We start from the raw sequence: 23,653 nt of genomic DNA on the forward strand, positions 1-23,653 counted from the left end.
GTGAAAAGTGTGAAATGGCACATTTCGCTGGGCCCCGTCTTTGTTGTGGAATGGCTTTAACAGAGGAATCCCAGGCATGGTGTGAAATCCCTCACCCCACAAACACGAACACACACACACACACACACACACACACACACACACACACACACACACACACACACACACACACACACACACACACACACACACACACACACACACACACACACACACACACACACCCTGTCACAACTCAAAGCCCCTCCCCCTGCACACACACACACACTCACTCCCTCACACATACCAGTCTGTCTATACAGCACTCAGCCCTGCCCACTTCTCCCTCAGTATCTGCCTGACTTCAGCAAGGAGCACACCACCATACAGTCTGCTTTGGATTACACATTCACCATCACACAGGGAATACAATCCAGGACGTTTACAGAGGAGGTTACAGCCCCAACAACAGTAGAGCAACATGGGGAGCAGCATGTCATGTGTTCCTCAGCACAACTTCAGGTTCTCCAGCAAGAGTTTTATACGCAGGAACAGGTAAGGAATGAATAACAATCCCTCACACAACACTCAACTTTGTCTTTTCACTGTACGTCTGGTGTTTGTTCAAGACGGAGCCTAAATGTCATATGTGTCTGGCTCATTTGTTGTGGTGTGTTGTTTTAGACTGGCTGTTTCAGCTGGTAGGGAATCCTGGTATTTCACAGCGTTGGAGCTGTGTGGTTTAAATGGAGATTGTGAGGTTTATGGGGTTAGAGTCAGGATCACAAAAGTACATGAGAGCACATGAGCAGTGATATCTTTCTGACTGTATGAACCATAATTACAACGGTGTTTTAAACTGTATGTGTGTACTGCAGTTACCATTTGTCTTTTATTTGCATCTAAGCTGATATGTCGGTTGTCAGATAATATGGTTGCTTCCTCTTATCAGGATCTAAGCCCCATTAGAATAGAATAGACTGGTTTGAATTGAATAGGAACACTGCCAGAACATGAAGTGTCAATATCCTGGTCATGAAAGAATTATCTTGTAATGGTTGGACGACTGCTCAAGAATTGATTAGCGGTGCTGTAAGCTTATGCTACTTTAATGAACTATCAGTATAAATAAATCAAGACTTTCTTATGCTACTTTAATGAACTATCAGTATAAATAAATCAAGACTTTCTGACCCTCAGAGAAATGCTTTTTCTTATGGGCGATTCCCCACAGTGGAACATATTTTTGGTATCTCAGATTGTTCTGGCAATTCTTACATAGAAACTTCATTGCGAGAAGGATGTTTGACATGCTTTTTACATTTGTATCCCAAACCATAATTTATTTTTCATCATGATCAAGTGTGTCCATTTTCGGCCCTTTTTAGACCTACTGTATATATGCCTCCTGTAAAGACCCAGTGATCTGGGAATCGGACATGATACAGACAACATCTTGCTGTCATTATGCTCCATGCAGTGTGCTCTGAAATGTGGAGAATGTCTAGATTCTGAAATACACATTTTCACATTCATATATTTAATATGAACATCTCAAAACTACCCTTTTTGATGTTGTTCATTTTAAGACATTGAACAATATACTCTACAAGTAAATCAACATTTCAGAGTGGGCTCTCTCGCTCTCTCTCTCTCTCTCACACACAAACACACACACAGGTGAATTGATTTTTCAACTTGAAACAATAACATCAGTGTTCTCACTTCCTTTATGTCCTGCTGCCTGTGTGTTAGCGAAATAGGCCAGGTTCAGTTCAGGTATTCCCTACAGAGCCAAGCGAGTGAATGTGAATGCCAATCCAGTGACACAAGGAATGCTAGGTTCGCAGCTACCTGTCTATTATCTGCATTCCTCTTTGAATTTACATTTCTGGACTGCGTCAGACAGTCAGTGTACACAACATATGGTTCTGTTCAGAACTCAAAGAACAAGACCCTGCCAAATTGTGATCTCTTTATTTGATGATTGGTGCTTGCCAGTCATGTTAGTCAGTTATCAGATACTGATCCGAAGTTGATTCCCACATAGTGCGAACAATATCTTTGTTGTTATGCTAACTACATTAAGATTGGACACAGGGACATAGACTCGAGGGAGATTGTAAAAGTTGACTCCCTCTCTTATCAATGCACCGGAAACGCTTTGTTATAAAGATGGGACACTAATGATGACAGATAGGGGTCAGTCGTGACAAAGGAAGACAGTGAAGCGTGATTCATCTATTCATGCCCTGCCTATCTCAGACACAAGCCCTGATTGTTCTGCTCATTTAAATTGGTGATATCGAACGGAACTGACAAGGGGGTTCCTGGTCAATTGAGATGACACGGTGAGACACAAACCACGTTTCGACGTCATTAAGCTGCCAAGAAAAAAAAGAGCAAAGGTTGTGTTGGAATGGGAACTTGACCACTTGGAGAAACCAGAGAAAAAAATGGGAACTTGACCACTTGGAGAAACCAGAGAAAAAAAGCCCAGATTTACAATGTGACACCAAGCAGTTTTTTTTTACACTCCACACACTCTTTCAAAACAAAAACCAGACAAGAGAACTCTTCAGAAAGGAAGATAAATAGATGTGTATCTCTCTTTATTCTTAACTGACTTGCCTGACATTTGTCTTGAACTCATTGTTTTTATCTGGCATTGGGAACCCAACTGGTAGCACAGCAAGCAGATAGGCTACAGGCCTATATGGTAAACAAGTTCTAACACATCCTTTTCTCCTCCCTCCCCTCACTCTCCTCCCTCCCTCCATCCCGAGCAGCAGCCGCTTGTTCCGTAAAAATTATCCCCAGGAAGGACAGGAGAAGTCCAACAGCATCATCAATATCCTCTGCACTGTCACCCCGAGGAAGGTAAGGACTGCTGAACATATGCATCTCTCTCTCTACCGTAGACATATTTCATGTCATATTGTCTCATTTCACCATATCAGGCAACACACTTACTATGTCCATACCTGTATACAGTGTATATATCTATATAAAATGAGCTACACTTCTGTCCCTGTACCTTTGGAACCAGACAAGTGTTCTCCTACAGGGACAACCAAATAACCCTTTAAGAAAACACATTACCTCTATGTTAGTCTTGTCTTAACAACCACACGTATTTCACCTTTTACTGCAGTGGGCTAAATCAAGGTCACACAGATTGATTCTTGGTAGTCTTAAACAAGTCTACTTTGAAACAAAAGTACACACCTCACACACATAGTTAAGGGCTTTTGAATGAGGAGACACCTGTACCATGTCAGATGTAGAGTTAAAATGTATTACATGTTGAGTTTGCCTCCCAATATGACACTTTATATACATCACAGAAGACTAAAATATAACTAAACTGTTTGACATAGAAAACACTTTATTAATGATGTAAATATGAAAAATATGAATGACATTCCACCCATGGGGTCAAAGAGGGCGCTTTTGGTCATTGACTACAGGAAAGGCTACGTTATTTTGTTGTGTACAGCGGTCTAATGTTCATTGACGTGTCTGTCGGTTGCAGGAAATGACCCATAAAGATCTACAGACGATCGAGAACGTTAAGTGGGACCCTCCGTTCCCTTATGACCCAGTCCACGGCTGGAAGAAGAGCAGCATCAATGTCAAGAACTACGGCAGAATGGTCCACCATTCTAAAGTCCGTTTCCGCTTTCTCCACTGCCAGGTGAGACACACCTACACACACACATCTACACACACACACCTACACACACACACAGACATGTACACACAGACATGAACATACAGACATACATACACAGACATGCACACACAGACATGCACACACACACACACACACACACACACACACACACACACACACACATACACACACACACACAGACACGCACACACAGACACACACAGACACACACACACACACACACACACACACACACACACACACACACACACACACACACACACACACACACACACACACACACACACACACACACACACACACACACACACACACACACACACACACACACACACACACACTCAAATCACTTTATATACACTACATGGCCAAAGGTATGTGAACACCTGCTCGTTGAACATTTCAATCCAAAATCATGGGTATGAATATAGAGTTTGTCCCCACTTTGCTGCTCTAACAGCCTCCACTCTTCTGGGAAGGCTTTCACTAGATGTTGGAACATTGCTGCTGGGACTTCCTTCCGTTCAACCACAAGAGCATTAGTGAGGTCAGGCACTGATGTTGGGCGATAGGGCTGGTTCAGAGTAGGCATTCCAATTCACCCCAAATGTGTTCGATGGCGTTGAGGTCAGTGCTCTGTGCAGGCCAGTCAAGTTCTTCCACACCGATCTTGACAAACCATTTCTGTATGGACCTTGCTTTATGCACAGGGGCATTGTCATGCTGAAACAGGAAAAAGCCTTCCCCAAACTGTTTCCACAAAGTTGGAAGAACAGAATGGTCTAGAATGTCATTGTATGCAGTAACATTAATATTACCCTTCACTGGAACTAAGGGAACTAGCCAGAACCATCCCCAGACCATTTTTCCTCCTCATCAAACTTTACAGGTGGCACTATGCATTCGGGCAGGTAGCGTTCTCCTGGCATTTGCCAAACCCGGATTCGTCCGTTGGACTGCCAGATGGTGAAGCGTGATTCATCACTCCAGAGGACACGTTTCCACTGCGCAAGAGTTAAGAGTGGTGCAACCAAGGACAGACTATTTTTACATGCTACGCGCTTTAGCACCCGGCGGTCCCGCTCTGTCAGCTTGTGTGGCCTACCACTTTGTGCCTGAGCTGTTGTTGCTCCTAGATGTTTCCACATCACAATAACAGTTCTAGCAGCTCTAGCAGGGCAGAACATTTGACAAACTGACACTTATTGGAAAGATAGCATCCTATGACGGTGCCATGTTGAAAGTCACTGAGCTCTTCAGTAAGGCCATTCTACTGCCAATGTTTGTCTATGGAGATTGCATGGTGGTGTGCTCAATTGTATACACCTGTCAGCAACGGGTGTAGCTGAAATGGCCAAATTCACTAATTTGAAGGGGTGTCCACATACCTTTGCATATATAGTGTATTTAACTAACTACATTGATGAAACAGAAACAACGATAAAGTACAATAAACATATCTCCACACAGTCACTGTGATAAATGAGGTATTTAAACAAGCCTCAGCCCCACAGTGAAACAGTGTGTTAGTCACCCCGACGGGAGGTGAACCAAACAAACAGGTGGAGGGGACAGGATGTAGCCTATTCTCTGAGGCAGTGTGAAGCGCTTAGCTAACATTGACGCGGTGACCGGCAGTGATGAATCAAAACAGGGTTCAGCTTAGGGGACCTGTGTTTGAACATGCTGAGGGGAAACACCTCCCCGAGACAAACTCAGGGCTGAACTCAGAACAGGTAGATGGAAAAACAGGCGCCCAACCGTGGGAATCTGTCACAGATGCAACCATGCTGTCAAGAAGAGGGAGAGAAAAATGGTTGAAAGAGTGGAGTGTTGGATGAGGTCATAGGAGAAAGAACACATTGTTTGGTAACTCAATACAATGTCGAACATAAAGCGAGGAAGTATTTCTTCACTGCTTTGTTAAAAAAGAGGTGAACCCTAAAACAGTTGAGGGCTGGGCTTGTCAAATGTCAGGAAGTGATTGTAAATCACAAGTGGCTCTTTGGGAAGTCCCACAAGCCCTCATAATAACACAAGTCCTCATAATAACACAAGTCCTTATAATCCCACAAGTCCTCATAATAAAACAAGTCCTCATAATAACACAAGTCCTTATAATCCCACAAGTCCTCATAATAACACAAGTCCTCATAATAACACAAGTCCTCATAATAACACAAGTCCTTATAATCCCACAAGCCCTCATAATAACACAAGTCCTCATAATAACACAAGTCCTCATAATAACACAAGTCCTTATAATCCATCAAGCCCTCATAATAACACAAGTCCTCATAATAAAACAAGTCCTCATAATAACACAAGTCCTTATAATCCTACAAGTCCTCATAATAACACAAGTCCTTATAATCCCACAAGTCCTCATAATAAAACAAGTCCTCATAATAGCAAAAGTCCTTATAATCCCACAAGTCCTCATAATAACACAAATCCTTATAATCCCACAAGTCCTCATAATAACACAAATCCTTATAATCCCACAAGTCCTCATAATAAAACAAGTCCTCATAATAACAAAAGTCCTTATAATCCCACAAGTCCTCATAATAACACAAGTCCTTATAATAAAACAAGTCCTCATAATAACACAAGTCCTTATAATAAAACAAGTCCTCATAATAACACAAGTTCTTATAATCCAAGTCCCAGCACACCACTTCCTATAGGTGTAAAAGGAACCAATGTTGACAGCATTATAGGATCATTAAGAATAACACCAACCCGTTAGAAATATGTTGTCAACAGGATGTTAGGCTCTGGTCAAAAGTAGTGTAATTTGGGGGCCTCCCGGGTGGCGCAGTGGTTAAGGGCGAGCTGTGCCAGAGACTCTGGGTTCGCGCCCAGGCTCTGTCCTTGCATCATGGGGCGGCAGGGTAGCCTAGTGGTTAGAGCGTTGGACTAGTAACCGGAAGGCTGCAAGTTCAAACCCCTGAGCTGACAAGGTACAAATCTGTCGTTCTGCCCCTGAACAGGCAGTTAACCCACTGTTCCTAGGCCGTCATTGAAAATAAGAATTTGTTCTTAACTGACTTGCCTGGTTAAATAAAGGTAAAAAATAAAATCATCACGCACCAGCAACTCCTGTGGCGGGCCGGGCGCAGTGCACGCTAACCAAGGTTGCCAGGTGCACGGTGTTTCCTCCGACACATTGGTGCGGCTGGCTTCCGGGTCGGATGTGCGCTGTGTTAAGAAGCAGTGCGGCTTGGTTGGGTTGTGTATCGGACGCATGACTTAAAACCTTCGTCTCTTCCGAGCCCCAACAACAAAAAACAACAAACAATTTTTTTTTGTAATTTATAAGGAATGGGGTGCCGTTTAGGACACATACATTGCACTGGGTTAAGAAAAAATAGTGCAGAGGTCTGGGGAGAAACAAAGACTATGTTGCCCCTCAGGACCACCGTAATGGACATATAGTCATGACGTGATATTGTAGTTGGTGTTATTAGACAAGCTGAAAGTAGATTATGGGATTCTGGTGTTATACTGTTCTCGCTTCAAGTTCCAGACCTTAAATTTGACGATATCGGCTATGATCTCTCTCCCCAGGATGTGCATGACTGCTACCTGGACCTTTTCCAGACACACCTTCATTTCGTCTCCAACAACACCACTGGACTCACCTACCAGGTGAGGCTTTCCAACCAGCTGTTTTTCAAAGGCTGTTATTTATGGACATATTGCTGTCAAAATGTTGTAAATGAATGAGTGATGATCGCAAATCACTGAAATGGTGAGGAAATGTTTACTATGACTTAGTAGTTTCAGTGCAGCGAGTGCAAGTCCCGCTGTATAAGAGCATCCGCTAAATGACAAAAATGTAAAGGCTACATCATTTTCAATCTCTGTTATGCCTCTAGACATACGTTCCTTGCCAACGGCTTGTGTGTTGGTAAACATAGTGTGTATGATTCTGTCTCCTAAACCTGTCTCGCAAAGTATGAGCAGTCATGAATCACTGTGGTACAGTGTCTATGTTTTGTTAGCTCTAGACTCGCACCAGACTCGGTGACAGGATGGTAACTGCTGGATATTGGATATTAGTCATTGAGTAAATGATGACACATATAAGGCCTGATACAATCATAAATGTACCTGGCTAGCTTTAGTTTCAAGCCAAACTAATAGTGATATTTGCGGAAATTAGAAATGTAATTAGATTGAAATCTTTTACAAAAGGAAAACACAAGACCGGACTATGATATCGTGACTATTGGATGAAAACTGTGTATCTCCAAATCTGAAACAAATTATGATCATAAAATCACCAAACTTCAGAAGCTATTTTGAAAAAAATTCTCGGTCCTAGAGTCATATAATGTTCAGAGTACATAAAGGGGAGTGACTGATTTCAATTCATATAGGTTTGAAAATGTTATTGTTCCTTAAGTTCACAGAGAATGGGAAAAAATATCAAATTTGACAAAGAAAATGAAGTTATGATGTACAGTACGCTTGAAAAACAGTGTACCCCATCCTTTCTATATAGTATATTTCTATGGTCCCGACAATGATACTGTATGATGAAATGGAATGATTGAACGACTAAGATTTGACTTGTGTTTTGTGCTGTGCAGGGGACTCTTCCTCTGAAAGAGCTCACCATCTGCAACCTGCAGCAGAACGGTAACGACAGCCAACCCCAGGAATTTGCATTACAGATCAACGGTGAGTTGACCTTTTAACTTGAAAGTAAAAAACGATGAACTTCATGCGCTAGTGGTATCCAGAACTGAGACAGCATGGAGCGCTGAGATGTTGCAATCGTCTGTTTTATCTTTTCTATTGACTATAGACAATCAGTCTGTGTTGAGTTTCCATTGGATCGTCTTGTAGGCTAGTTGTTTATGACTCACAGGCAAGCCTCAAGCTACTCTGTAACTCAGTGGTGTGCTAGGCAAGGTTTTATTCTCAACAATTGAGACAAAAATATAGGAATGTTGGTTCACATTTGCATAAAAACACCAATATTGTAGTGTCTAAATGCCTGTCTACTTTCAACCAGTCTCAAAGTTACATGAGATGTGTGCACATAACTCGACTGTCACGGAAATCTTGTATTGCTGTCAATGACGTGTGCAAAAACATGACGTAAAGCACACGGCGCTCAAAGACAGACAGAGCCCACATTCACTTTCACGATCCCAAGCCGAACATCACATGCTATTTTCACCTGGGAGCGTTTCCTATGTTCCGACGTTCCGGTGATTCAAAAGTGCCATGACCCCTTTCACCTCCCCTCAACCACCAAAACTAACTAGAGTTGCCCCTCTCTGCTCTCGGTCAGGGGGCCAAGCCTCTCTTGAAAGCCCCACTTGTTATACGACAGGTGCCCCTGAACTCTCTCAGCTGTCGAGGCAGAAAGGCCAGGGCCCGCTCTCAGCACCGTGAAGACATATCATCTATAACACATTCCAGGGGCACCCTAATTAACGCCTACTAGTTTGGCCTCTTAGGATCTGGGCCTGTATCCACAAAGTAGGAGTGCTGATCTAGGATCTGTCCATGTAATCTTATTAATTATTATCTTTAAAGGCTAAACTGATCCTAGATCAGCACTCCTTCTCTGAGAGGCTTTGCCCTGATCTCCAAATGTTCAAGGACTTCATTATCAACTTCACTGTGTCTTTGATAATGACGACAAAAAAGAGTTGTAAGCTTAATTTGAGCATGGTTGCCATATCGGATGTGCCTTAGTCAGCTCCTCTATCGTAGGTTCTATGGCATGACAATGAAGGTCAACGGAGTTGACTAAAGCACAGACAAACCTGGCAACTGGGCTAGAGTTGTTATGGTTTGGGATTGAAATGTGTTCGATAATGGGATCTTCGTTGTTTCTCTGAATTCAACATGACACTAATATGATACTTTTTGTAGACACATGAAGTCAGCTCAAGTCATGGAGAATTCAAAGTCTTTATTTATGTATTTCTTTATAATTCCCTAAATGTTTTCTTTGTTACGCATGGCCAAACATACTTCCCATTCAGATAGACTTCTTGGAACAAACTGATTCAATAAAATATTGTGTTTCAGATGTTTTCCCTGTTCTGAGAGAGCCTTTATTTACCTAGAGGGAGGCTGCAGTGCACTTGACTGGAAACACATGTAGAGTTAGCATGACGAAACTCTGAGTCAAGTGAGAGATTGTGCTCAGCAGCGATATCTCGGAATGAAAATCTTTCACATCTTCCTCATTGCTACACTGATGAATCAGCTTTCCTGTAAGCCATAGTAACAACAGGAGTTGACTTAGCATGATGGATAGGTGCACGTACACTCCCGAATACTGCCTTAGAAAGTCCCGGGAAGTTCCTACAAAGGTTTAGTTAGGGTCATAACTTGAGTAAGTCTGTGTATTCATCATATTTTTGTATTCTGATACAGATACATTTGAAATGAGAGGGGGGGTGTGACATATGAGTGGGCACCACAGCCAGGAATGTGTGGTGAAGGGAAGGAAGTAGGAGCTGGACACAATGGGCTCAGAAGTCCGGAGTCGACAGCGCTACCCGTAGTCTGGACTCTCGCACTCCTATGAGTCAGTTAATAACACTTAATGACATCAGCCACGGGTCAGAACAATAGGGCCAGCCCCCAGAAATAACCTGTCATACCCTCGGTCAGGCTTTCTCCATCCTCACTTGACCCGTGAAAAAATGCCTCAACCGAGGGAGTGTCATGATCAAGGGCAAAAATGAAAGCTGGAATGAATAGAAAGAAAATCTACAAATAAGAGCAGCAAGGCTGCCGATAAGGGAACAGTCAGCTGGCAAGGCAAGCGTTCCTGACGATCAAGGCCAGCCCTAACCTTTTGGGGGCCCAAGGCAAGCGTTCCTGACGATCAAGGCCAGCCCTAACCTTTTGGGGGCCCAAGGCAAGATTTGGTGGAAGGTGGAAACACTTTTTAGTGGCTTCCTCTTGACGTCTGAGAGAAATTTTTAAGTTTTAAAGTAAATATCCTGCAGTTCTACACTTTTTGCCATGGGGCGGAGAGAACATTTAGCACTTTTATAACACATTTCTTGCAATTATTCCCATTTTGCCATAGGGTGGAGAGAAATCTGCAGTTTTAAAGCTAATGTCTTGATATTCTAAAGATTGTGCCATGATTTATGCCATGTTAATGATATTGAGTGATTGTCAGTAACTGTCATAACAAGAGAAAAACAGCTAATGCACAACCACATTTTGAACTTGCACTTTGTGTATTCTACTATTCCAACTCTCCAAAGTAAGCAATCGCTTATGTCACTTATGCCTGGGGCCTGCCCTGCTAACAATGATGAAGGCGTGGGAATGGAATGAAAGAGGCTATCTCGCCTGTTATCTTTGGTATGTGTAGGGCTGATAAAGGGAGATTCCAGCTCTTTTAACATCAGGTTCTGTAGGCTACATTCCTCTTGGGAAGAAAGGCAGTCCGGAGGAAGGTGGGCTTACTTCTCCACTAGGTGAGCTGTTAGGAGGCTAAAGAGAGCAGGGGCCATATGTGTCAAGCATCTCAAAGTAGAAGTGGTGATTTAGGACCAGTTTTATCTTTTAGATCATAATGAATAAGATCACATGGACATGGGGGACCTGATCCTAGATCAGCAGTCGTGCTCTGAGATGCTTTATGAATACTGGCGCAGGTCACACACGCTCTCCTGTAATGGTTTACATGTATAGTGCATTCGGAAAGTATTCAGACCCCTTGACGTTTCCCACATTTTGTTACGTTACAGCCTTATTCTAATATTAATTCAATAATTTTTCCCTCAGCAATGTACACACATACCCCATAACGACAAAGTGAAAATCATTTTTTAGAAATGTTGGGAAATGTATAAAATAAAACAGAAGTACCTTATTTACATAAGTATTCAGACCCTTTGCTATGAGACTCGAAATTTAGCTCCGCTGCATCCTGTTTCCATTGATCATCCTTTAGATGTTTCTACAACTTGATGGGAGTCAACCTGTGGTAAATTCAATTGATTGGACATGATTTGGAAAGGCACACATCTGTCTATATAAGGTCCCACAGTTAACAGTGCAAGTCAGAGCAAAAACCAAGCCATGATGTCGAAGGAATTATGTCGAGGCACAGATCTGGGGAAGGGTACCAAAAGATTTCTGCAGCATTGAAGGTCACTAAGAATACAGTGGCCTCCATCGTTCTGTGATATCTCCGTTAAATTATTTTTATACATTTGCAAACAATTCTGAAAACCATTTATTTGCTTTACATTATGGGGTATTGTGTGTAAATTTATGAGAAAAAAACAAACAAAAAAGTCAAGGGGTCTGAATACTTTCCAAATGCCCTGTAAGTCAGTGGTTTCACACGTAACCGAACCTGTTTTGACGCTACAGGGGATATTTTGTGGAAGTTTGACAGAATGTGTAATTAACATGACAGGGAGCTCTACTTATTTATATATATATATTTTTATATCGTTTCTTTCTGAAATAGCGGGAAACCCAAAAGCACCCAAAAGCATGATTTACCGGCGACGACAAGCTGCCATTGGCATAACATAGAGCCATCTATCTGTAAATAAATAGGGTAGGGCTTGACACCTCTGACCCCATGATCTTTGACCCCTGCAGGTGTCAGCCTGAACCCCATCATTGTCTACTGTTCCAACCGAGAGGAGATGGACCTGTGGTTTGGCCTGCTCAAAGAACACATCGAGATCAACGGGGGCACCCCCATTGCACCTCTCGAGACCTACACCAGGGTTAAGGTAATCAAATAATACTGTTTCATTTGTATGGCAGGTCAGATGGAATTGAAGGAAAGAAAACCAGTTGAGTAGGCCAACGTAGGAGCTACACCCTGGGATGATCCTGATGTTAAAAAGTCATCCATCAGCAGGATGTGTTGAGTCATGGCTGTCTCTCCTTGAGGGCATCATGATCCCAGGGAGCGGTCATGACTGTGACCGCACCACGACCACATCACTAGACTCACATCTGCACTGGGTCATAGTATGGCTACACCCACATGTATGGAAAAGGCTGATCACATCAGGTGATGATGAAATACAAGTATACCGGCACAATTCAGCAATGTAATGTTCTGAGAATGAAAACAAAAGCAAAGAATTATGAATGCCGTGTTGCTTCTGTACCACCTGCAATAGTAACAGCTGGTGTAGGAACAATTTGTTTCATTATACAGTTGTATACGGTATTATTTACGTATGACTGTGCCACTATTAAATGAGGAAAAGCCCCAAAGTTATGGCAATAATAGCTCATACGGTGGAGAAGTTCTGCTATGTGTTTAATGTTTATCCTTCATAACTGGTGGGGTAAAGTTGATTATTTCCATGCCTCGCTAATGTAAACATGTCTACCTGTTTCTAACAGAAAGTAGAGGAGAGCACGGAGGGGAGAGAGGAGCTGAGGAACTCTATCAGTAAAGAGCCCATCTATGAGTGGGAGGGTTCTCAGCGTGAGAGTCTGGGGCCCATCACCTATGTGACCAAAGTCCACCTTCAGCACCTCCCATGCCAGGTACAACACCCACCTCACTGAAATGCTATAACCTATCATGTTACTGAAACATTATAACCAGTCACTGAAATGTTATAACCTGTCATGTTACTGAAACATTATAAACAGTCACTGAAATGTTATAACCTGTCATGTTACTGAAACATCATAACTAGTCACTGAAATGTTATAACCTGTCATGTTACTGAAACATTATAACTAGTCACTGAAATGTTATAACCTGCCACTGAAACATTATAGCCGCTAAAACATGACGTGTCAGTAAAAATAACATTTGGCCATCTTCTCTGGAAGTTTGACATGAGTTTCGAAATATCACCAAAACAAAGAAACCTGAATGCGCACAATACACTTGCTCATAAACAAAGAAAGCATATTAAGATAGATGAATAAGATAGTGTGTTCATGGTCTTGACTGTTGCTAAGTCGTTTTGCGAAACTCGACGATTCGTGGAATTGTCCAGTAGACAGTTATGACTCCAACCCATTATCAGACTGACAGCAGGGATCTGAGAATGAGTAAAAATAACATAATCAATCAATAGCTTTTACCGCAGAGCTCACTGTCTCTCACACACAGTATTCTATAACTAACATTGTGGGGACACAATTCAGTCCCATTCAAAATCCTATTTTCCCAAACCCTTACCCTGAAAACCCAACCCTAACCCTAGCTCCTAAGCCTAAACCTAATTCTAATACTAATTCTAACCTTACCCCTAAACCCCCTAAAAATAGCATTTGACCTTGTAACGAAAAAGACTTCTGGTCCCCACAAGTATAATTAAACACACACACACACACACACACAAACACACACACACACACACACACACACACACACACACACACACACACACACACACACACACACACACACACACACACACACACACACACACACACACACACACACACACACACACACACACACACACACACACACACACACACACACACACACACACACAGGAGTGGGCGGTGTTGCTGTGACTCTATACCTTGTGGAAGGGTATGGGCAGTATAGGAGTCTACTACAATTACTGAGACTCCTACAAGACATGTTACTCTGCTAGCCAAACAGGACAGCAGCCAAAGAAGTACATGCTGCCCATTGCTGACTAGGCTTAATCCTATCAAAAAACATGACTCATGTAGCCCGGGGGTAAATCTGCAAATTAATGTTTGGTGGGAAATAGCGGTAGGCTGGTTGAAGTCTCCGGGGTGGGGGGAGTTTGAAGGCTCGTAAACTGGGTGTGTGAAAGGCAGTTGCTTGGCTCAAGCAAGCTCAAGCATCAACTTGACTCACCTCACAGCTGTAATGTCTCACCTCAGCTGTCTGTCAGCCACGCACACATGCAAGCACACGCGCTCACACACAGTCGGGGAGATAACAGCCCACTTGCATTTAGCTACTGTTTCATTGTAAGGGCCTTTAATGTTTGACATAGAAAGCCCAGTAGAACTGTGTAACAGCAACACTGCATCTGACGTGAACACACATTAGCTCTAAGACATGACACTTCATCTTACACTGAACACAAAATACAATCTAAATCAAATCAAGCTTTATTTACACAGCACATTTCAGACATGGAATGCAAAGCAATGTGCTTCAAAGGAAAAACAAATAAAAAACGATTAAAATAAAAACTGAAATATTTACTACACAACAAACATAAGAGGTTAAAAAACTGAAGAATAGCATACACTGAATTACTAAAAAGCACCCTAAGGAAAGCTAAAAAGTTGTGTTGTAAGATCTCTTAAGTATGTCCACAGTTTCGGCCCCCTCAGGTTCTTTTGCAGGCTATTCCAGAGGCTGGGGGCATAATAACTAAAGGCTACCTCTCTATGCCTCTTGGTCCTAGGCTTTGGGATAGTTAAAAGGCCAGTGGACCTGAGGGACCTACTGGGCACATAACTTAAAAGCATGTCTGACATGTGTTGTGGTGCACAATTGTGTGCTCTCTGTCTGGTCTTGTTCAGTACCCGTGCTGCAGCATTCTGTATGTTTTGCAGTTGACCAATAGCTTTCTTGGGTAGACCAGACAGGAGAGCATTACAGTAGTCAAGCCTGTTTGTAATGAAAGCATGGATGAGTCTCTCTGTATCAGCCTGAGAGACAAACATCCGCACCATGGCAAGAAACTGAACATTGAATTAGCTATTGAATGCAGTGAGAGTTGATTGTTGCTATTGTGTCCACTATAGGAGCATAGTGATAGACTACTGGTGATGTACCCCACCACTCTGATCATCCTATCAGAAGAGTGCCACGGCCTGTTCTACAAGGTAATTTTAAAACGTCCCGCTGAACCATGGATAGACTCTTAGCTAGCCTGGTCCCAGATCTGTTTGTGGCATCATGTCAAATCCTTGTCATGCCAAGGAGTTGGCATGAAATCATAAACAGACTGGTACTCAGGCTTACTCTTAGCTGCAGTATAGATATTTAGCATACAGTAGATGTACTGCTCTGACCCTAGTCTCACCTCTAGCTCGTATGAGTGACTCATAGCCTATGACAGCTTGATTACACTCAAGGACATACTTTGTCATGTTTGCAATCGTCTCCCTCTGATCTGTCTGTGTGTCAGAAGTGTGTGTAACAGTGTGTGTGTGTGTGTGTGATCACAGGGGAAACTTCCACTCAACATGATCACTGTGACCACACCCTGCCAGGACGTCAAGCCCAACACCTTCATGATCGAAGGTAACTTGACCGCTGAGCTACACTCATTTTTAAATCTAAATTGCAAATTAAGTTCACTTAAGTGCAAATTGCCTCATGCACACTCCAATGAGTGACTGAATCTGGCTCTGCTTTCCCAGGCAAGCTGATAAACCCTATCGTGGTGTCCTGTCTTAATAAGAGGGAGTTCTGCGACTGGATCCAGTGCTTCAAAGCCTCTGATGTCCCCGTGCTCAGTCCCCCGCCCCCCGTTTATGACATCATCTACACCCCCACGCCGAGAGAGGTGAGACCCCCCCCCCCCATTAGCTCAGGACCATCCTAGATTAGAACAATAAGAGTTGGAGTCCAAAAACAGATGGAGCAAATAAGGACTCCATATCCATATAGTGTCACAGAGTAAGACACTGACTTAGGATCAGTTTCCTCCTATTCATATTCATTATGATCTAAAAGGCAAACTGATCCGAGAGCAGCAATATGTTTGTAGCCCTGATTTGACTATAGCCTCATTCTATTCTATTGGAACCCCTGTGGACAGCATTATATTGGAGGCTATTGCCATATCAAGGCTATGAATATTGCATTAATGTACCCATTCTAAGTTACCTTGTTTTGGTTTGGTGCAAGCACATTGTCTTATTTATGATCCATTAATGTGCAACTCAAACTATATTCCACCTCATTTGGAACTGTGTTCGACTGTCCGTTTGATTGGTTTCATTTGTTAACACGTCGTGCTGTATTGTTCCAACTAGGCTCCAGAGTTTGACAGGTGGAGTGTGAACAGCCAGAGCCAGGGTCGGAACAGCCAGGGTCGGAACAGCCAGGGTCGGAACAGCCATGGTCGCAACAGCCAGGGTCGGAGTGAGTCTCTGAGGCTGGGCCAGTCCCACAGTGGACGTGGTTCAGGGTCTGGATCCCACCACCTCCAGTTCCCCTCCAGACACGAGGACAACCCTCTGTCCCCAGGGTACACAGAACCCCTGTGTGTAAGTGTGCATTTAAACACTTTCTACCAGACCTGGATCAAATATATAGGCCAAATACATTCAGATACTCAAGCTGCGATTGGTTTAGGTTGTACAGGGCCTGGTTTCCTGATAGCAATGGAACTTATGGGTGTTTTAACGATGCATTGTTCCTATAACGGCCAGAATTGTCATGTGCTTCCCAGAACACCACGTAAAGAGAGTGTTCACAAGTGCATCAGTGTCAATACTGATAGGATCAAAAGAAAGGCAAGCACTGATCTTGGATCAGCTTTCTCCATTCAAATCCTACCTTAACATTCGATTTATTCCACAATCCTGATGACGGATAAGCTCCTAGAGAGATCTAGGCAACAATTACAGACAGCAGCCCACAATTAGCAAAATAAGACTATTAAATTCATATGAAATTGCAAACTCCAAGCTCAATGAAGTACACCCCAAAAACAGTGTTCGAAAGTACTTGACCGAGGTCTGCTTTCTACTAAGAAACTAGAGTGAATTTGAGTGTGTACTACTGGTATGCCCATGTAAAGTTAATGTATGTACTTTTACACTACGGCATGTGGTGTTGTAAGGCTCTGCTCTGTGTTGGGGGTATTTACGTAGCTGGTATAAAGCACGTATCTGATGTCCACAGGAATCTATCATGAAAGAGCTTGTTTGTTTTGGTGGAGTTGGGCAGAGCAGTAGGAGCACTTTTCGTTTCCAAAGGTTAATTATTAACCAAGGTCTAGACCGTGCCTCTCCTGTTACAACCCAAGCCAACACTGAAGTCCTGAAGCCTCCCGGAAACGAGATAAAAAAATAGGAGTTTTTTCCCTCCGATATAACACCATAAAGACACATTTGACCATAAGAAATTAGGGGCACTTACTCGTTGCCTTAGCAATCAACAGGTTACCTGAGAACAGAGAGACCTCAAGAATCAACAGTACGCTATCAAGACCTTGATCGGACTCCCTAAATAACAAAGGACCCTGCAGACTGTTCGCTCATCCAATCAGCTTATAACGGGAAAAGCTCTCTGCCCAGAAAACATGTTGTTCTTGGTGTGTGTCGCCTACTTTTGGCTACTGAACTGCACCTCCCCGGTACGAATGAAGATGATTTGAAATCTTCAACTTTCCTTGCTTACACTTTGGCAGCGAATAACATCAGCTAGACTTTGGGTGCTATTCAAGCAAAGCAGGAATAGAACTTTACTTTTCAGGGCATGTATGGGAACAATAGCATCATAACAGGTTCGCCAGATTACAGATTTGTTTGAACTCTTTGGGCCGATTTCCCGGATCCAAATTAGGCCCTGGACTAAAAAGCAGGCTCAATGGAGAATATCTTGGTGCTTTTTAGTTCAGAACGAGACTTAGTCTGGGTCCGGGCCCTGCACATCCCTTTTGTGTTAATTCATATCACCCCTGTTAGTTTTGATGTTACTGACCATCTTGACCTTTGCCCCCTGTCTGTGTGTCCTTACAGTACAGTTCCAGTCGGCCCACGTCCACCGAGATGGCTCGACTGGGAAGCCGCAGCAACAGTGTGTCATCCCACACCAGGCCCGAGCGCGACCTCCGACCTTTGTCGCAGCGCTACTCCTCCCCGCAGCGCTGCTCCTACCTCACCCCCGAGGGGCCGGTGTACAACATGCCCTACTCAGGCCTGCACTGTGACCGCGCCAGCACCCAACAGTATCTGGAGAAGGCCCCTCTCGTCAAGGTACTAACTTCAGCCTGATCGCTAACTTGATTATGGAATATTCCCTCTGAGACTATGCTTTGCTGTTCATCATGTGTGCAAGAACCGAAACAGTCTACCACAAAACAACAGGGCTGTCAGTTAAAGGAGTAGAAGGATAGTTGCCAGCGGTGTAAAACGATATGTTACAGTACCTCTCCAGCTTAATTCAGTAGATATGTCTTAGGGAAGATATTACCCCATAAGTGCTGGACAGGAAACAACTTTCCGTAACCTTCGGCTGTCATTGGGTTCCTAAACTAAATCAGACAGCACTCAGGGAGAGCAGCCTATTTTACACCGCCCTACTAAAGTCACTAAAGACAGATCAGTGTAGCAGGCTAGCGGCATACACTCCACGAGTCACACACTGCACACGAACTCGGACAGTTGTCACGCTAGCAGACTACACCCTCCAACTCCCTCCAACCCCTCTGTAGATCATGTCTGAGATTAGCCCCGTCTCTCCGCTTGGTAACCCTACCCTAAATCCCAGCACTAAGTGTGGCTTAAATGATTAGCGTCTGCTTAGTCCCCGAGTGTGAGAGCGCTAGAAAAGAGAATGTCCATTCATGTCCTGTGCTGAGAGCAAAGACTGACTGTGAGCGACGGAATAATAATGATAACCGCCGGAAATCCCCGTTTGATCAGTCCAACAGCTGGAGCACTCCACAGACGTCCCTGAAGTACGCGTCGCTTTCTGCCCCCCAACGGCACTCGGACATGTGCGCCCCCCGGCAGCCCCTGTCGCCCCTGTATGACGAGCCCTGCACCCCCGACATCTATGCCCAGGAGGAGGAGAGCCGGCTCAGGCAGCAGCCAGCGGTAAGTGGGTCATGATACTGGATTCAAGCGTCTCAGTTTACACCACAAGCATACCCGGGAATTTCAGTTGTGTGTCTGGACTCTGGTCTCAGCATTGACATATTGGCAGGTTTGAGGTCCATATTTCTTCAGTGGCTTTATATGCATGACTGTCATTGGACAGATACTTCATCCAATTAATAAATGCTCGTAGTGTAAATTGGGACATTTTCATTTCAAAACATTTTCCATGTTCAATTCAATTCCTTTCAATCAATCGAATCTATGTGACCCTTTTAACATTTATCACAAAAGTACTGAACTACTACCAATTAGACCTTATAGCTTTCTAATGTTCTCTTCCTCTGACCCTCAACAGCAGTGTGTGAGAGGACCACCACAGCAGCAGCAGGACCCTCATCTCCTACCCTCCTCCTTCCAGCTGCGCACCCCTCCCCTGGGCAAGCGCTGCCGGAGGAGTCTCGTACTCATCCAGGGTCAGGGGCTGGAGATGGAGGGCCCTCAGGGGCCAGACCAGAGAGCTAAGGCCGTCTCCAGACTGAGGCTGCTGCCTGCACCCAAAGCAGTGCAAGAGGAGGTGAGAAACTGAAACTCAATGACTCACTGCTGGTCCTAGATCCCTCCTACTCTGAGACACTTTATATATACTGGCCAATGCGACATACAGTGTGGAGTTGTAAATGCGATATTTATTTGACCTTGTATGTATGGTAAGCATGTGGCCGGGATTCAATCCATATTGTGTTGGAGCCTTGTAGTGCTTGACATTCAAAGGTAATTTCTAACGAGAGCTTGGTACTATAATGTTCTATCTTCATTTTTTTGTCAAAATTATAGTTATTGACATAGCCTTGTTCTGTTCAATGTTCTCTACCTACAGTATGTAGTGCTCTAAATATCCCAATTCATGTTGTTAAATAAAAAGAATGCGAGATAAAAAATGCTGACACCAATCAATGAGGGTTCGGAACTTTAAAGCCAATTATCTCAGGATCATCTTTGTGCAGATATAACCTTGTATTCCCAAGCTCTCGAATTAAGCCGACATCCACAGCCCTTACCTTGAATGCAATCTCCACAAACACAGGAACATTGCCTTTAAAAGGCACATTGTCGACAGCGCTGTAAGGTTTAAATTCCGGCCATAGTTAATGCATTAAAGGTAATGCATTATGGATCAATCATATTTATTTTTGAATACTGTGTGTATAATTTCCATTTGTTGTACTCTATAATAATCCCCCTAAAGTACTATTTGTTGTTCTTGTACATGTGAAGCAACTTTGTGTCCTCATCTTTTGACAGAGGGTCTTCCCCGTGATGCCTGCTATGAACACCACCCAGATGCTATATGGTTTCTCACCAGGTAAGAATGTCAAGCGTGCTCATTTAAACTGGCACACTGCACCCACAATGGAACAACATTCTTCACCTTGTACATTTGGGACCAGAAAATGATACTATGTTATGCTATGTTTTAAAACTGAAACAGCAAGTAAATTGGTTATCTTTAGCTTACTATGTATTTAGCATGTCTTTCTGACAAGAAAAATGAATGCTCACCATTTCAAACCTCTCTATGATATTGTCACATCGTTAATCACACACTTAAATCCCACTAAAATCAGCCTTAGTTGGTAACAATTTGCTTCAAAATCCTCAATGACACAGATGCCTATTCATAGGGGGACTAGTAGTTTTACCACTTCCAAGAAAAACAGGGCATATTTACACATACAGTATAGGCCAGTATAGTACAGAACGGTAGACTATTGGACTGGGTGTGTTTGTCACTGTCAGCATGCAGTCAGACAGGCTATCTCTGCAGAGAGAAAAGTGCAGGAAATGCACAGGTGTGCCAATGAAATGGAGCTTAGGCCAGCTTTAAATGCCATGTGTGCAGGTGTCTCATGGAGGGGGGCGGGGAATCCAGTGTAAGAGAACACTGTTCCAGACAGGGTTACTACCAACTGTGACAGCACACAACTGGGCAAGGGCTACTCTCTCTAGCTCATATCTAGAGAGATATGATATCTAATATAAAAACAGGATGCGTTTTAAGAGGTTATCTCCAAATATAACCCACGATGTAATTGGATATTAGGACATTCCCAGTGATCATTTCAAGCTGTGTGTCTTTGCACAATTCCCAGGAGAAAACAGAGGACAAACGTGGGTGATGTTGTATAGGCATGCCACAGTACTGGTTTTACAGCACAGTACGATTGTATGTTAAGCCGAAGAAGGCAGTTCACACCATGAGAGAGTTATATACATTGGACCTGGTCCAAAACTGTTTCCCAATCTGGGCGAGGCCTTCTATTCTTCTTCTTCTACTGCTATCAAACTAAAAGCCTGGGAATCGTTTCTCTTGCCCCCACAGATCACAACTCGTACCTTGAACCATCTGAGCCAGATGACCAGCAAATGGACTATGATAACATTTGGGAGTACGACTGCAATACTGGGATGATTCAGCCCATGTCTGGAATTTCACCACACCGGACGGGATTAGACTTCGGGGCCAGAGGCCTGGGTGCCATGGCTACCAACCAGCAAAGATGGTTATAAAACCAAACAATGGACTGGCGCTCGTCTGGACGTGTGCAAACAACAGATCCCCATCAGAGAGCCATAAAAAAAACACTGTGGAAGCTCACTACTGCATATCATGCTTGTGTCCTAAATGGCACCCTATTCCCTATTTAGTGCACTGGGCTCCGTTTAAAAGTCATGCTCTGTATAGGGAATAGGGTGCCATCTGAGACTCACACCATATCATCCACAAACCTCATGAACAATGTATTTGTTAGATATTCAGTAGTCAGAAGATTGCTTTATGTGGGTGTGATAAGAGTACGGTATTTGTATTTAAGCTGCACTACTGTACTGTAGTTAACGCAGATAAACATGATTCAGCAAAATCACTTTCCCACACAACAGTATGAAAAGGTAGGAAACAGCCTGATATTGTAGCATTAATTAAAGTGCAAAATGTACATAGTTTTTAACCCTGTGCGCTTGAAATTGTATTTTTTCCTCTACTGTGTGTAGGCTACTGTACACTGCATTGGGCTTCATATTTTACATTTGGTGTGTTTTTGTACTATTTATGAACATTTTCTTGAAAACCGTCCTGTTTCCATGCTTTTTTATTGTGTTAACTTTTTGATTCGTATATTATATAATTATTATATTCTATCCTCAGACGACTTGTCTTTGGTTGTAAGCTGTAAAAAGCATTCCACAAAGCTAAAAATAGCAACATCTGCATTATTTATTCAATGTTCTGAAATCACAAAGCAAACTTTGAGGGCTTAAAATGACTTCCTGCATTGTGCTGCTACCTCTGCCAAATGTTGCTCATCTTTGTGTGGCTTGTTTCTTCTACTTTGTTTGAGGTGTTCTTTTTTATTTACAATAAAAAGTACATTAATCTTATTTCTCTTATTCTTGCCAAATGCTTTGAATATCAACTTGGACTGATAATATTTGATTTATACTTTTGTTATTTTTAGTGATGTTTAGTACTAAGTAAACTGAACAAAAATATAAATGCAACATGCAACAATTTTACAGAGTTACAGATCATATAAGGAAATCATTCAATTGAAATAAATTCATTAGGCCCTAATCTATTTATTTTACATGACTGGGCAGGGGCGCAGCCATGGGTGGGCCTAGGAGAGCATAAGCCCACCCACTGGGGAGCCAGGCCCAGCCAATCATAATTAGTTTTTGCCCACAAAAGGGCTTTATTACAGACAGAAATATTCCTAAGTTTCACCAGCTGGCCCGGTGGCTGGTCTCAGACGATCCCGCAGGTAAAGAAGCCAGATGTGGAGGTCCTGGACTGGCGTGGTTACACGTGGTCTGCGGTTGTGAGGCTAGTTGGACGTGCTGCCAAACTCTAAAACAATTTTGGAGGCGGCTTATGGTAGAGAAATGAACATCTGGCAACTGTTATGGTGGAGAATCATTCAAGTCAGCATGCCATTTGCACACTCCCTCAAAACGTCAGACATCTGTGGTGTGTTGTGTGACAAAACTGCACATTTTAGAGTGGCCTTTTATTGCCTCCAGCATGAGGTGCACCTGTGTAATGATCATGCAGTTTAATCAGCTTCTTGATATGCCACACCTGTCAGGTGGCTGGATTATTTTATCAAAGGGAAATGCTCACTGACAGGGATGTAAACACAT

The 23,653-nt window shown here is 43.1% G+C and overlaps 1 protein-coding gene across 1 annotated transcript; it reads left to right on the forward strand.

The window, feature by feature from the left end:
• The first annotated feature begins 341 nt into the window (after window positions 1-341).
• On the forward strand, window positions 342-22,891 carry LOC135528575 (pleckstrin homology domain-containing family N member 1-like). Its single transcript, XM_064957752.1, has 16 exons — window positions 342-534; window positions 2,769-2,859; window positions 3,515-3,676; window positions 7,250-7,330; window positions 8,278-8,368; window positions 12,293-12,429; window positions 13,058-13,204; window positions 15,419-15,499; window positions 15,845-15,920; window positions 16,040-16,185; window positions 16,658-16,891; window positions 18,371-18,607; window positions 19,277-19,450; window positions 19,809-20,027; window positions 20,756-20,816; window positions 21,834-22,891. Exons 1-16 carry the CDS (start codon window positions 461-463, stop codon window positions 22,019-22,021), a joined length of 2,199 nt encoding a protein of 732 aa, XP_064813824.1. The 5' UTR covers window positions 342-460; the 3' UTR covers window positions 22,022-22,891.
• The last annotated feature ends 762 nt before the right edge of the window (window positions 22,892-23,653 follow it).

This window comes from Oncorhynchus masou, chromosome 33 (assembly GCF_036934945.1).
Source record: "Oncorhynchus masou masou isolate Uvic2021 chromosome 33, UVic_Omas_1.1, whole genome shotgun sequence".
NCBI lineage: Eukaryota > Metazoa > Chordata > Actinopteri > Salmoniformes > Salmonidae > Oncorhynchus > Oncorhynchus masou.

What these genes read in the sequence shown, in the direction of transcription:
- LOC135528575 (XM_064957752.1), top strand. Translation starts at nt 461, where the DNA reads ATGGGGAGCAGCATGTCATGTGTTCCTCAGCACAACTTCAGGTTCTCC. An exon ending in CCACTGGACTCACCTACCAG is followed by an intron (nt 7,331 to 8,277) that starts GTGAGGCTTTCC and finishes TGTGCTGTGCAG; the next exon opens with GGGACTCTTCCTCTGAAAGA. An exon ending in GCCACGGCCTGTTCTACAAG is followed by an intron (nt 15,500 to 15,844) that starts GTAATTTTAAAA and finishes GTGTGATCACAG; the next exon opens with GGGAAACTTCCACTCAACAT.